At 43.8% G+C, this 13,986-nt stretch overlaps 1 protein-coding gene across 15 annotated transcripts in view; it reads right to left on the bottom strand.

Annotated features, from left to right (window-relative positions):
* nrxn3b (neurexin 3b) overlaps positions 1-13,986 on the bottom strand; it is a 270,562-nt gene that overhangs the window by 152,898 nt on the left and 103,678 nt on the right. For 8 of the 15 annotated variants that reach the window (XM_047574496.1, XM_047574506.1, XM_047574504.1 and 5 more), the window contains 9 exons: positions 12,094-12,297; positions 10,441-10,467; positions 8,871-8,990; positions 8,387-8,499; positions 6,848-7,116; positions 6,406-6,596; positions 5,887-6,060; positions 5,002-5,028; positions 2,881-3,000 (listed from right to left, as the gene is read on the bottom strand). In XM_047574496.1, coding sequence (XP_047430452.1) covers positions 2,881-3,000; positions 5,002-5,028; positions 5,887-6,060; positions 6,406-6,596; positions 6,848-7,116; positions 8,387-8,499; positions 8,871-8,990; positions 10,441-10,467; positions 12,094-12,297 — 1,245 coding nt within the window. The remainder of the gene's footprint in view (positions 1-2,880; positions 3,001-5,001; positions 5,029-5,886; positions 6,061-6,405; positions 6,597-6,847; positions 7,117-8,386; positions 8,500-8,870; positions 8,991-10,440; positions 10,468-12,093; positions 12,298-13,986) is intronic. The other 7 variants (XM_047574503.1, XM_047574509.1, XM_047574508.1 and 4 more) reach the window with 3 other exon arrangements.

Below are 13,986 nucleotides of genomic sequence, written 5' to 3'. Positions count from 1 at the left end.
CCAGAACCAAGCAGGATGAAAACGCTATAAAAAGAGTCCACCTCTACCCCCCCCCCTCTTTTTAAGCAGCGCTAGGCACAACATGTACCTCAAGATTCTCTGAAAATGGCCCGCATGGTGCAAAGAGCCCTGCAAATTTTCTCCGTGTCTTGTTCCCATAAGTAAAGGTGTGCAGTCACAAAGTGCAGGCTGCAGGGGTACACAAGAATAAATGGAACAGGCATAGTCAGTCCTTGCCCACTGGGGTATTTTTTCACTCTGTTTTTCCGCCACCTGGAGACTTGTTGGTTACAATGGCGGGAGTGCAGCGAGGGCAGGGAGGCTCGCCGCTAACAATCGGCGGAGATGAACCTCCGAGCGGCTTCACCGGCAGAAGTGTTCACTTTACTTGGTTCAAGTTTCTTCATTTGGACAATGGGTCGAGACGGAGTCAGAGAAGCAGACAATTACTGATATTTGCTGCCGGCTATCAGTGAAGGGGAGAACGAGAGAAGCTCCACTCCCACACTGTTAATTAGAAACTCTCTCAGCGCTATGCCGCTCACTGAATAAAAGGCAGCCGCACAGGACCCACACCCAAACACAGGGCAGAGACAACATTTATATCAAGCCACTTCAATCCCACAATAAAACTGCCGGCAATATGAGCATATTGTAATACGGTGGTTTTTGCAGCTGTTTGGGAGAGATCGCACACCATTCTTTCTATGATCAACAACTACAGTCATTGAATGGGCTGCGGGTTTGTACAGGGGGATATATAAAGACAGAGAGAACGGCAAGAGGCAAAGCAGTAGAGGAAAATAACAGGAAAGCTGATTTCATGCTTGGGGGATTGCATCTCATTTCCTCCCAGTACGGAGGGACGGAGTGCGGTCCTGCTTGTGGATTTACTGCCACCTGGTGGCGCGCGATTGCACCGCAGGGCTCACGAGAGCCCAGGCTGATGGTCAGAGTCAACACCGGGAGATTGGGTCGACCCGAGAGAAGAACCGGAATCCCTCACTCGGCCAGACGGCGTCGTGTAGGCTTGCATGTGCTCTTTCTGAAATGTAAACGCAGCCGCAAAGCGGTGAAGTATTCCCAAACTAAAACGCGTGTTTGACAAACTTTGCCTCTTTATCCTTTCTCACCTCTTTATTTATTATCTGCCTTCTAGCGCAGGAAATGAAGAGAAACTGCTTGACAGAGTACCAATAATAAAGAAATACAACTATAAGATTCCCATTAAGGCCAACGCTGCTCAGTTAAGAATACTATTATACGCTTGGACAGTCCAGTCAATATCAGGGTCCATCCATCTCCAAAGACTTAAACCTGCAGTGTCACAAAGATGTAAAATAAGTGACTATCTAAGCTCTTGTGTTTCAAGAAGAGTTATGTCTCTGTCGATACCAAATCAATGAGACCTCCTTCTATGTCATCCCAGTCAGCGCCAAGAGGTGAATTAATGAGGACTTCTCATCACTAATTAACACATAACCACACAGCTCCCCGCTCCAAGTGAGAACCGGGGTCGGCCACTCGCCCCGCGCGGAAAAGATTACATCAAAAGATCATTGCAAGGGGATGAAAAGGAAGAAAAGCGAGAAAGAAAAGCTTTAAAAAGAGGAAAAAATAAAGCGTGAGAGAAAAAAAAAAGAAAATAGGGATTTGAGGGATATGAAGTCATACGCAGAGGATGAGTCGAACATCAGAAAGGTCTGGGTGATTAGACGACGCCAGCTCTCACGGATAGCAGCTCTCCTAACAGCTTCAACCACCTCATTAGTCTGGCCCAGCAGCGCTGTGCCCCCACTATTAAACACTAAATGAAAGACCGCCAACCGTGATTACTGAGGGGAAGTCCTCTGTCGTCATGGGGATAAGAGATCCCTACTCTGTCTCTCACACTCACATACACACACACACAGGCACACGCTCACGCTCACGCATGCACGAGCGCCGCGATAGCTATCTGAAGGGTGTTTATGAAAAGGCGATTGAGGCAGAAGTGGATATTTTACACATGATCAGTCACAGACGCTCACTGCAGAGCCCAAAAACGTGAAAGCTCGGGACATCAAACAAACCTGTTACGATAAATTGCCTGCAATGCAGCAAAACCACAGAAAAAATAAAGCAAAATGGCCTCAACAACTGCCGGCGTCTCTCGGTTGCTTCATTTAAAGATCACATGACGCTTTCAGCACCGCTTTCATGCAACAAATCTGACAACGGCGTAATAAGCATGAGAGGAACGGCCTCAGCGTCTTGGAGTTAGAAATATGCTTCTCACATAGAGGACAGCGTGGGTTAACGGGCGTGTGGAGTCCTTACACTGTAACTGTGTGCAGTTTCATGTAGTTACGTCTGATGCCGACTGACCACACGTGCATTAAAGGAGCACGCCGTCATCTTAAGGCTGCATTTCCACACAGTGGAGATGTGAAAGGAAGCTTTCAAACCACTGCATCTTACATGTCCTCCAACGCAACTCGACTTCAAACAGAGCAACACTGGGAAGCAGCTGGGTTCTCACGATGCAGGAGATCACACAAACAGTCCATCTAGCCAGGCTTCAGCCTATGCTCCGGTGGCTGATCCACAGTCATCAAAGTCCAGTGAGAAACCACTAGCACTCTTTCATCCAATCACTCGGCAAGTTTTTCTTTTTCTGAGGACATCTCAGCTGGTTCCAACCACCCGGCACGTCAGGGTAATCAAAACACTCCTTGCTGATAAATGTCCCTTTCTTTCAAATCGCAAGGTCTCAAAACCTTTCTCTCCAGAGCTGCAGAATATGTTATACAAGGGTTTTCAGGTAACTAATAAAGCACTTGCTCCTTTGATGCGCACGCAATGCGCACACAAGAATATGGGAAGCCCAGAGGTACTCACGGTCATTGCAGTGGGTGCCCGAGTAGGACGTCATAGAGCAGTCGCAGGTGAAGTTCTCCCACTGCTGGATGCACACACCCATGTTGGCACACGAGTCCTCCTGGCAGGTCGTGCTCGGGCCTGGAACGAGGCGGGAGGGAAGAAGAAAGGGATGCCACAGGTGCACAGTCAAGCCACGCTCAGAGAGAGTCACCGCGCTAGTCTAAACAATGCAGGACTCATGCAGAAGAAATGCACTCTAAAAAAGACACGTCTACACCATGTGGGCCTAGAAGAAAGAACAAGGAGCCGACAGTGCCGCCACAGGAAGCCTGACCTGGAGTGCATCTCACTTAAAAACTGTCTGAGGAATCCTGTTTCATGCTGGGTAAAGCGGCAAATGTTTTGGCACAGGTCTTCACAGGATCAACGGAACGCTTGTCAAGCGGAGGATGCGTGAGAATAAATTATTACGGTGAGAAACAGCTGCGAAAGGATGCTAGCCTGACACGCCGATACCATGCTAGCGCAGATGAGCTGGGCCCCAGCCAGGCTTATGCGACGGCACTGTCAGCATCCATTAATCTCCTTATTTTGGATAGTGTGTGTGGGCGGATTTGCATGCAATTTTTATCATTCCAACATGTTTCAAAAAAAAAAAAGTTTTATCGGAGTAAAACTTAGCACGCTGCATTCCCTCTATGAAAAAGCACGACAAGACATGAAAAAGAAAAAAAACCTTTTAACGGATGACTCATGGATAAAAACTCCATTTAACAATACCCATTTAAACATAGAGTGGCGCTGGTATTTTTTTTGTGTGCGTGTGTTTGCTGGAATGCACGGTGGATACTAGATACAATAGACAGACAGGATTCATGAGGAGGAGAAAAGAAACATAAAGAGCACTTGAGAACACGTAGTGCATATCCTCATGTATGCACTCGAGCCAGACGGAGTTGAAGAGGGTATTCAAAGTCAAACTGGATGTGTGTTTGCCCGTCCTCTACACCACACATAGCTCTCACTTTTGAATACTTATACTGAGAGGGAATGCAGATAAGGACAAGCGCACGGCATAGATAACGAATTAAAGACTCTCCCCGTGAGAGCCTACACAGACAAAGGAGGGGAAACCTTGACAGTAATCCTCGTGATAACCAGGATAGAGGAAACAAACAAAAGTAAATAATGTGAAATTAAATAAACGGTCCAAATATATGGCAGACAAATGCAAGTAAACGTCGTTTAAGAGCAATTGTCTTGTGCAAGACAATGTGGAGAGAACATTTGAAGTAGAAAACAGAGCAAAGTTTGCCAGCTGAAAGCGCATTTACTGTGTAATGTACAGCAACGGTAGTCAACCAGGCATCCAGACACTGCGTCTGCACAACTGTTTCATTAAGGCCAATCTAATGTGTATTTGCACATTTGTTTGAGGGAGCAATGGAGGATTTCACTGGTGCTGTAGCAGGAGGCTGCTTGATCTCAGAAAAAAAAAAAAAAAAACTCTCATCTTCGTAAAGTAGCAGCTATGATGTTTTTTTTTTTCTGAAAAAAATGGGAGACAGAAAGGGAGCGGCCTGACACATCGGCAACACCCTGACAGTGTTTACATGTGACAGGCTCTTTCTGCTGCGTATGGCAGCCCGCAATGTGTCACAACTGGAGTTTTCATTCAAGAACACAGCACTCCCACTGACTGTCTGCCACTGCTTTTAGAAGCGCGTTTAGACGCCTACACGGCTGCCACATCACTTATCACATCAGATCTGTTTTCACTCTTTAATTACACCGCCGATTCTTTATCTTTGGAATATCATCAGATATGTTTTTACACAGCGCCTGGTGGTTAACAACTCTCCAGCGCATTTCCATTTAAACGTGGGTCTAAAGTTTTATTCGTGTAGGATGAAAACGCAACTAAAATAATCTCACACTTGAATATGTTCCTGGCAATAAATTGTGTCTCACTTCTCATTGTAGCCATTGTTTTTCGTTTATATTATTTTTTTTTTCTCAGAAAGCAGGTCACCTCTGCAGCACCCAGGGGACACTATTGCCATGGCGACACCCACGATGCATTGCACACAGCAGACTTTCAGGCCAGCAGGCCTCCGAGAGGCGGAGTTAACCCTCTACCTTGCAGGTCGGCTTTGGTGAAACCAACTTTGTTAGCGCAGAAAGAAAATAACAAACAGAACAGAGCAGAGCGGAAAACAAGAGTAGAGGTTAGTGAGGGAGCAGCATTATTAGCGTTCTCAAAACTTGTACAGGTTTGTCACTTTGGCGACTTGGGAATGTTGCTGATTTGTTAGTGAGGGTTGAGATCCTATAATGGCTGCATCCAGTCTTTGGTTAGTTTTTTTTTAATAAGACCGGATGTTTAAATTGGTTTATTTTATATATACATACACACAATGCCAGTCAAAGGATTGCACACTCCTTGTGTTGTGTGTTGAAGACTGCTACAGTATGTTTGTGTGAACTTATCTTAATCTTCTGCTGCCCTCTAGAGGAAATATGAAGAAGCCTGTCTGGAGCTGCTAGTCTAACACAACAGTCTTTCAGATAACTACAACAAACTATTGATGGTGCTGCTGTGAAAATGTCGCTTATGTATATTCTCTGACAGTAACACGATTGTTTGCCTGGAACTGGAGCTGTTAGAGGTTCAAGAGGGAGGAAAGGTAAGTGTAGTTAGAAACTTGGTTAAGCATCTTTAAATGTCCCTAACATTATAAAAGGATTTAACCTTATAAAATGACTCCTAACCACTCTCTTTTCTGCCAGTTTGTGTACACTAAAGGTTTTGCGATTGTTAAAAGGATTTACATTTGTCATAAATGATAATGATGCAAAACAAAATGTTAGCAATTATCCTCGACAAATACCTGGCAGAAAAAAAGTCAATCTGGATTAACGGCGCCAGCGAATGGCTTTAAGGGCTACTGAAGAACCTTCTAATTAGACTAATAAATCTCACGCAGCAGGTCCTGCTTCTTGTACGCTACAGGCCATCTGTACCTTCGCAGCCGCGCTCGATCTGCCCGCTGCGGAAAAGGGCGTCGTTGATGAGGTCCGGCAGGCGGCCGTTGAGGTCGACGGAGGCCAAGCACCCCTGAAAGCCTTCGCGAGAAACCACCAGCTTCGGGAGATTCTGATACATGTTGGGTCCCAAACCGCCAATGAACAGGTCGCCTGATGGGACACACGCATGTCGAGTCAGTGAGAAAGTAAAGAACATCCTGGCTATATACTTTGTCTGAGTATGTTAGCGTAATAAGCCCTTATTAAAGCTCACTGATTACTGATTTTACTTTAATTTATCTGAATACACTGTTTCCTATGTGTATTTCATACGTGTCCCTTAAAAGTTGAAGTCCTCCTGACTGAAACTGCAGTAACTAAGTCTGGATTCACTCTTCTTAACATGATTATTCATCTTTGAGCAAGATAAAAGGTCAAGTCAAAAGCTTTAAGGGCAAGAAAGGTTACCGGTGCTGGATCTATTGAAATCAACTTTAATTTTGCAAAAGCAAATACCTTTAAGGTCGAGGTTCTTGGCGCCGTTGACGTTCTGGGTGACCGACTTCGTGTCCACCTTGAGCGTGTGCGTGTTGGCCGCGTCTCGCGTGATGACCACGTTGTGCCACTGGTTATCATTGAGCGGGTTGTCGCTGTTCCCCTTCAGCAGACTGGGCCCATTCCCCAGGTCAAATACATAGTGGATGAACCTGGCAGAGAAGAAGCCACAAATGAGGGTTGTTACGTGTATATTTGCGTCTGTCCTAGAGGTGGAGTTGTGGTAAGAACTGAATCATTTAACAGAAAAACTCATCTGACACATGAACACAGAGAAACAATCTCCTCTGCACGCTATGATATTTATGCTCCTATAAGCTCGCAAAAGGTGTAGGAGAGATTTGGGATCAGCAGTTCAGTCGAAACTGTTAAATTCATAACTCCTTAAGAACATCCCACTCACCCTTTGACCAGCTCCACGGCAATAAAGTCGTTCCCATCTCCGCTGTTGAAGATGATGAAACCATCAGGGGAGGTTGTTTTGAACTGAAAGAAGAGGTGCATTGTGGTATAGGCCTGCAGGGTGGCTAGTCCCAGGTAGCTGCCCTTAGTCTTGAAAGTCACGGGGTCGGCGATGATGAAGCGCATCCCGAAGTGGGCGTTGAGCTCGCAGAAGTCGATGTCTCCATTCTTGCACATGTCGATGTACTGCATCCCGTTGAACTTGAGACTCTGAGGGGTGATTCATGCAGAGACGTTGTTGTTGTTAATAAACTGTGAAGCATAATTTAAAGAGGCAGTGGTGGAGATTTTCATTTTATTAACCTCCTGAGACCCCGCGGCCTCATATGAAGGCGTTAGGTTTTAGGTTTTATTGCAGCTTTTTCTACTTCATTTAAACCCGTTGACCTCGTTAGTGGACACTTTCTGCAATCTAGTGGTAGCAAACGATCAATACACACAGGGCATTTCATCGGATTCACTCTACAGACGATCACATGGCAAAAGTGGACAAGGAACATAACTCCATCAAATTATATGGTTACAACATATTTATTTATGCTTATTAATTTAACAAATTTTATCAATAGCAATGAGCTACAATCTCGCTAATTGAGTACTTCATTGCAATTCTGGTTTTGCTCAACCATGTACAGGCATTAAAATAAGTATTTTATATATATATATATATATATATATATATAAATATATATAGTCACACACTGGTTACTTTATCATAATATAAACAATGAAATAAACCCAGTGTCCACATATGAGGACACTGATCTTTTTTTAAGAAAAAGTACTACTTCCTGTTGATGATGCTTAGTTTCTATACTTCTTAGGTCCTATCAATCCCACATTCCACGGAGAAATTACAAAATGCATAGCAAACAAAAGCTCGGGTCTCAGAAGGTTAAATGTCTCTTGCAAGGCTCCCAATGCCTAGTGTGCGAATGTAAAGCACTATGAGTACCAAGTCAAGACCGAGACTATGAGGTTTAAAAAACTGAGCCAGCTGCATTATAGATCATAAGATTCATCTCAGTGTTACTCGATGGGACTGAAAATAAAGCAGTGAAGTACAATTTTGCAGACTGCAAAGTCATTTTTTTCCCAAGGATGGTTTCTGTCATTTTAGGTTGTTAATATAATGCTAGTGTATGTTCAAGTCTCCATTTTTCTAACAAGTTTCATTTTAGTTAGTTACTTGAAGCTATAGAAACAGGATGTGACATCATGATGACTAACAACTGTCAGGACAACTTCTCCAGTAAAAACTAGATAAATGAGTAAGCACAGTGTACAATCCAACATTTCTCTGAATATCTTCAAAACTGACACTTAAACTTCACTGAAGCCAGGTTCCCAATAAAATTGAAAGAAATAATCCTCACAAAAATAGTAAGGATGGTGAAAATTCTGTTGGCCATTCATTAAAAAATACATTCTCACAACCTTTCTTAAAAATATATGTTGAGCAATATACGGTTCTTAATACCTGGAGATGTCCAATGAAAGAGGAGGGGGCAGACGACACAAAGCGTTTCTCGGTCAAGATGCCTGTTTCCACATTGTTGAACTCCAGGCGGGTGTGGTCACCTGCCATCTGACCTGTGGTGGAAAAGAAAGAAAAAAGCCAAGGCAACAATGAAGGGGTGATAAAGGACAAATGACACAGCAGCTCCAAGTCCGACCCAACAAGAGAATACCTTTATTTAGAGTTATGCATACATAAACATCGATTGAGCCAGTATTACTATTATATTATTGGACACAAGCATGCAATAGTGTGGAGAAAATGGAGAAACTCGCCCATGACGCACCAGAAAGACACACGAATGACATCCACTTACATTTTGATGAAAAGTAATTGTGCGGACAAATCCAAAATGCTACCAGGGAGAAATCCCAACAAACTAAAACAGAAACATGATCATGCGCATCAGTAAAAATACTAAACAAACAGTTCACAGGAGAGGTACCTTCAGCCATGTCGTCATCCACAGTGAGTTTGAAGTTTTTACCGCGGCGGACCACTCGTACTGAGTGCCACTCATTGTCGTTGAGCTTTTGTCCGGCATAAAGAACCTCAGGGCCCTTGCCTGAAGACGAGGGTTAGTTAGTCAAGGGATGGGGGAAGCACAAGCACAAACCAAATCTTTGTTCTCATATCAGAAACGATCAACGAATTAAGCACAAAGCAATGCTTCGATATGAATCGATCGTTAGTCTATTTGAAGTCCTGATAGTTTTTTTTGTTTGTTTTTTTAAGATTAAAGCCAAATTTGAGTTCTTAGATTTAAGAACATAAATACTTTTCAAACAAAAAATTGGTTTGTATATGACAACAGAGGAAAATATCACAAATGTCAGCAGAGCCAATATTAATATTTGCTATTACTCATACAAGGACTCGTAAGTCTAAACCATATCATAGACTTTTCTCCTTAGCTTATATCTCACTGCTCTGTAGATTTTAATGCTTCGTACAAAGACAGGGAACCACAAAACAGCTTCTCACGGGGTCTATAGAGATTTTGGGGAGAAAAAGTAAATCGTGCAAACGACCACTAGAGGGCAATCCAGCTCCACTGAGTTCATCAGAAGTCCAGGCCTGACTGAATCTGCTGCATAATGCTGAAAGCAGCTTTTAAATACTGGTAATCCAAATAGCCTAATAGCATAAAACTCAATATTTGGTCTCACCTGAGCCAGATAATGACATTTTCAGGAGATTGATTTAAACTGGAACCAGTGCACTTCAGTTACAAATTGTAATTTAAGAGGGTCTAACATGTGACTTCTCTCAAGGCTGCTATCATTCTGTGATTAGCAGTACGCTAAAAATGCCTGATTAGAATAATAAGCTAAATAATTAGACCAAAATGATGTCACAACTGGCATCATACATCATCATAAATCATTTAAAAATAACAGCAGCTATGTTCCAAATGTCAACTTTGCATCATGGGAGAGTGCGCTTGTGAATTAGATAGTAAAAATAATGTATTTGAGAGGAACAGGCATCTGTAAGGTGTAAAATATTCACACACACATACGCTGCACTACCTTAACTATTCTTTACACATCTATGAGCACTTAGAAAAAACAGAGTCCTGCTTATGAGTAAGAGCACGTCTTCTAACATTGTATGTCACATTATAGACAGTTATACTGCATTGTGTGTTAAAATAAGGACAGCAAGGAAACAAAGCAAGTGAGAAACACTGCAATATATTACACTGTGAGTAAGAAAATAATATAGCCCATTGAGCCAGAAAGCGTAAATGTTCTGTCACCAGCTACAGGCATACCGGAAGAGATTTAGTTGTCTTGAGTTAATTTGAAAAATGGGCTATTTAAAACATATAGAGTGCATTAAGTTAGATTTGCATAACTTTGATCTCTGGCTATTACTTTCCCTCCCGCTTATCTGCCAAATCCTCTTATCAGCGCCTGCCTTCACACATTTCTGCCCTTACATCTAGCACACAGACTATAATCAAACATTGACTGAAGGAAGAAGGCTGCAGAAGAAGAATGTTGACTTACTGGTGTTACAGTTTATCCTGACACAGTCTAGATGGGGAGGGGAGAATAAGTGACAGATGAAATCGCATCCTTCAAGGTTACAGCTGCAGACATCCAAGAGCAAGAACATCCACCTTCCGGGGACGGACACATGACGCCCGTGGCCATTTCAGACTAATTGGCTACGTGATATTGGAAATCCAATCTTTTCCAATTGTTTTAGTCACCAGTAATATTGTGCCAACGCTGGTCAATATTACTGTGCTGCTATGTCTTTGGTTTAAGTTGTGGTGCCGGTATAGCATCGTGTGATTAAGATTTTCCCCAAAAAGGAAGAAAAAAAAAAAAAAAACAGAAAGAGAAAAAAGTAGTTTGGGTACATGTTCAATTGTTTCAAAATGGCCGCTTGCTACTCGACGGCCACATCGATTTTGCAACCCAGCAGCTGGACTCAGAAATATTGTATAATAGTAGATAGAGTGAAATGAATATTTTACACCACTTGTCAAAAGACTGAAACTTTACATGTCTCTCATTAAAAGCTACATCTAAGAGAGAGCGCTGGGCCTGGCCGTGACAGATGCCGGTTGAAATCCATGTGACCAGGCCGGTCATGTGCCGTCAACCGCAACAGAAAAGTGGGAGCAAACAGCCTCGCGCCACGCAGCACCAACGCCACACAGAGGCCTAGAAAACCCCCCTTGACGGTAAATTTGGCTCTATGAAAAATAGATTTGAAATTGTACATTTTAAAAGCAAACATCACATCGCGAGAAATGCGGACGACAGATGTTCCGTGTCCTCAGCAGCTGTGCTAGCGTAGTACACTACCGCATTTTATAATTAATGAGTTACATTGAGATGTTTTGTCCCGTATGCTTTCTGTTGAGAGTATCTATTCCAGGGTAGCTGGTATAAAGGCCTGCACACTCCACTTAAATGTAGCACTCATGCCACCATCTGCAGGCGCGCTGGGTGCTGTGGCATCGGGCTGTTTGCCAGACGGGCCGCAGGCTCTGGGCCTTTGAAGGGGTGAGTGCCATCTTTGAACAAGGCATGGGGGATGCCAGCTAGACCAAGGGTTACTAATGGACGGAGAGAAACATGAACCTGCTATCATGAGGAAATAAAAAATAAAAAAAAATAATAAGACCACAGGAACGAACCCGTAACAATGGTAAAAATGCAGACTATCTGTGAGGAAACGTCTTCCTGTAATTCTGAATAGATGGCAGGAGATCATCTAAAAGGTTGCTCTTTGGATTAATGCACGTGTTAAAGGTGCCATCTATTAACATAATTCAAAAAGTGAAATGCTCTGCGTTTGGAAAGAAAATCTGTTTGTGCACCGTAATGAGCGTGACTCAAATGGTCTGTTCAGAAGATGTGCAGCAGAGCATGAATAGCTTTGTTAAGTGTTAGACTGATGGATATAAAAACACATCTGAGCATCGAGGCAGAAGAAACTTACAGTCAGGCAAAAAAATAAATAAATGAAAAACCAACATTCCATGCAACTAGACACACAAAAATACAAAAACTGGTTTAGTACATGTTAGGTCTGATACCGGGGGACGGACCATAAAGAAAATTGTACGAAAACACAGAAACCGTACGGCCTCCCCCTTGCAGTCGAGGGACAGGCGTGCCAGACGGCGACGGCTCATACGATACCTAGGTTGACCGTCAGCTTCACCCTCCCGCTGTCCAGCTCGAGCCGCAGGGTGTCGGCGGAGTCGCGGGACGTGGCCGCCATGAGCAGGCCGAACGCCCGCTGGGACATGAAGCGCAGGGAGACGTCCTCGGCCTCGGTGTGCATGACGTTGGGTATCACCACCTTCATGTACATGCTGCCGTCGTACGACAAGATTGACGACTCTGCGAACGAAAGAGACGGAAGTGTTACGCTATAAATCCAATGAATAGATTTGAGTTTTTTAAACAAACAATAGCGATATGAGAAATAAAAATGCTTTCCCATTTATCCGTGGGCTTGTCCAAACAATAGATACCATCCTAACGACAAAAAATACTGCAATGTATTGCGTATGCTTCACCTCCTGTTGACAGCTTTGTTTATGCTACTGGAGGCTCCGATAAGATAAAAGTGAGCTATGAAAGCAAACACCAGAGAGGTTTTTAAAATTGGAACACGAATAAATGCCTTTCCCTTAGGTTTTATCAAAGGGAAACACAAATACAGTAAGTGTCTGTAATCATTTTGTGGAAATCATCCATCGAGTGACGGAGCCAGCGTCTGGAGCTGCGGAGCGCGCTGCTCAGACTGCAGAAAATTAAATCATCATGCCGCTTCCTGCTCTCGCAGGCAACTCCCCTTCACAGACGTTGGCCGTCGCCGTCGCTCTCACCGTCTCAAACGCTTGTTTTTTGTGAATGTAAAACCGGGGCACGGGCACGCAAACGCAAACCACACGTGCCACAACGCGAACTTCGCCGGAGTCAAGCGGGAACAAAATGAGCAGATACTCGGTGGCGATTGGAAAAAGGCTGCTGCCAGACTATGACGGAGAGCAGAGACCCGGGGCGAGAGCGGTGAAGGAAGAGGAAAACTGTCAGGAGACCGGAGGCCTCTTAGGGAGAGAGCGAGACAGATTAAAAAGGGTATCCGACCATGAAATACCTGTTTTGACACTTCAGCTTTTAAAATACAAAAATAGCCCATTGGCATCAGAAATGCACCACCTTTTGGAAACGTCGAGGCTGCAGGTAGGAGGTTTGGGAGGATCACACGTCGTATGTTTAAACAATGAAAAGTTGCACGTTCCATCTGTTAGGCTGCAGCATTAAGTAATATTATTAAAATCCGTTGCGCCGAAATGTCAAACTCCACCTGACGTGTTGCAAAATTCACACATAAACCCTGTGAAATAACTCACACAGCATTTATTTTACCTAGCAGTGCACCGCCGTAAAATTCCCACATTCGTCTGTGTTGCTTTTAGGGCTGTTGTAAAATCCATTCTATGAACAAGCTGTCGACTGTGTGGGTACAGCAGCCTGGAGGATAATGAAACCTTGGCTCTCCATTGTTCTACTCAATTTTAAACTGCACAGCCTCCCTCTCGTTCTGTCTCTCTCGCTCCCATGCAGACACGCAGACACGCACACACACACACACACACACACACACGCACACACACACACACACACACACACACACGCACACACGCACAAACACACAAACACTGTCGCACGTCCACATGCATGCACATCAACAAATCTCCTAATTGGGTTCTGCAAGCTGTTTTGTGAGGCAAGGTCAGGTCCCAGGCTCACAATACAAGAAAAAGAATGTGGCCAGAGTCGATCTCCAGCTCAGAACACTCAAACAGACAAGGAAGGACATGAAAAGCACCCCGTGAAACAAACTGCGATGCCCACTCTGGAATGGAAGCAGACAAGGCATAGCGCCCTAGGTATAACAGACTATTTCTGAAAATTCCTTCAGATATTTGTGGCTATGAGAGTTTAGGACTCTGCGATCTGCACTGAAATACAGAGACACAGTTAAATACTGGCTCTGGACAGTTTGCTTTTTTATTATTA

Source organism: Mugil cephalus, chromosome 21 (genome assembly GCF_022458985.1).
Source record: "Mugil cephalus isolate CIBA_MC_2020 chromosome 21, CIBA_Mcephalus_1.1, whole genome shotgun sequence".
Classification (NCBI taxonomy): Eukaryota; Metazoa; Chordata; class Actinopteri; order Mugiliformes; family Mugilidae; genus Mugil; species Mugil cephalus.
The sequence above is the reverse complement of the archived record's forward strand: the minus strand, read 5'-3'. Positions and strand labels throughout refer to the sequence as shown.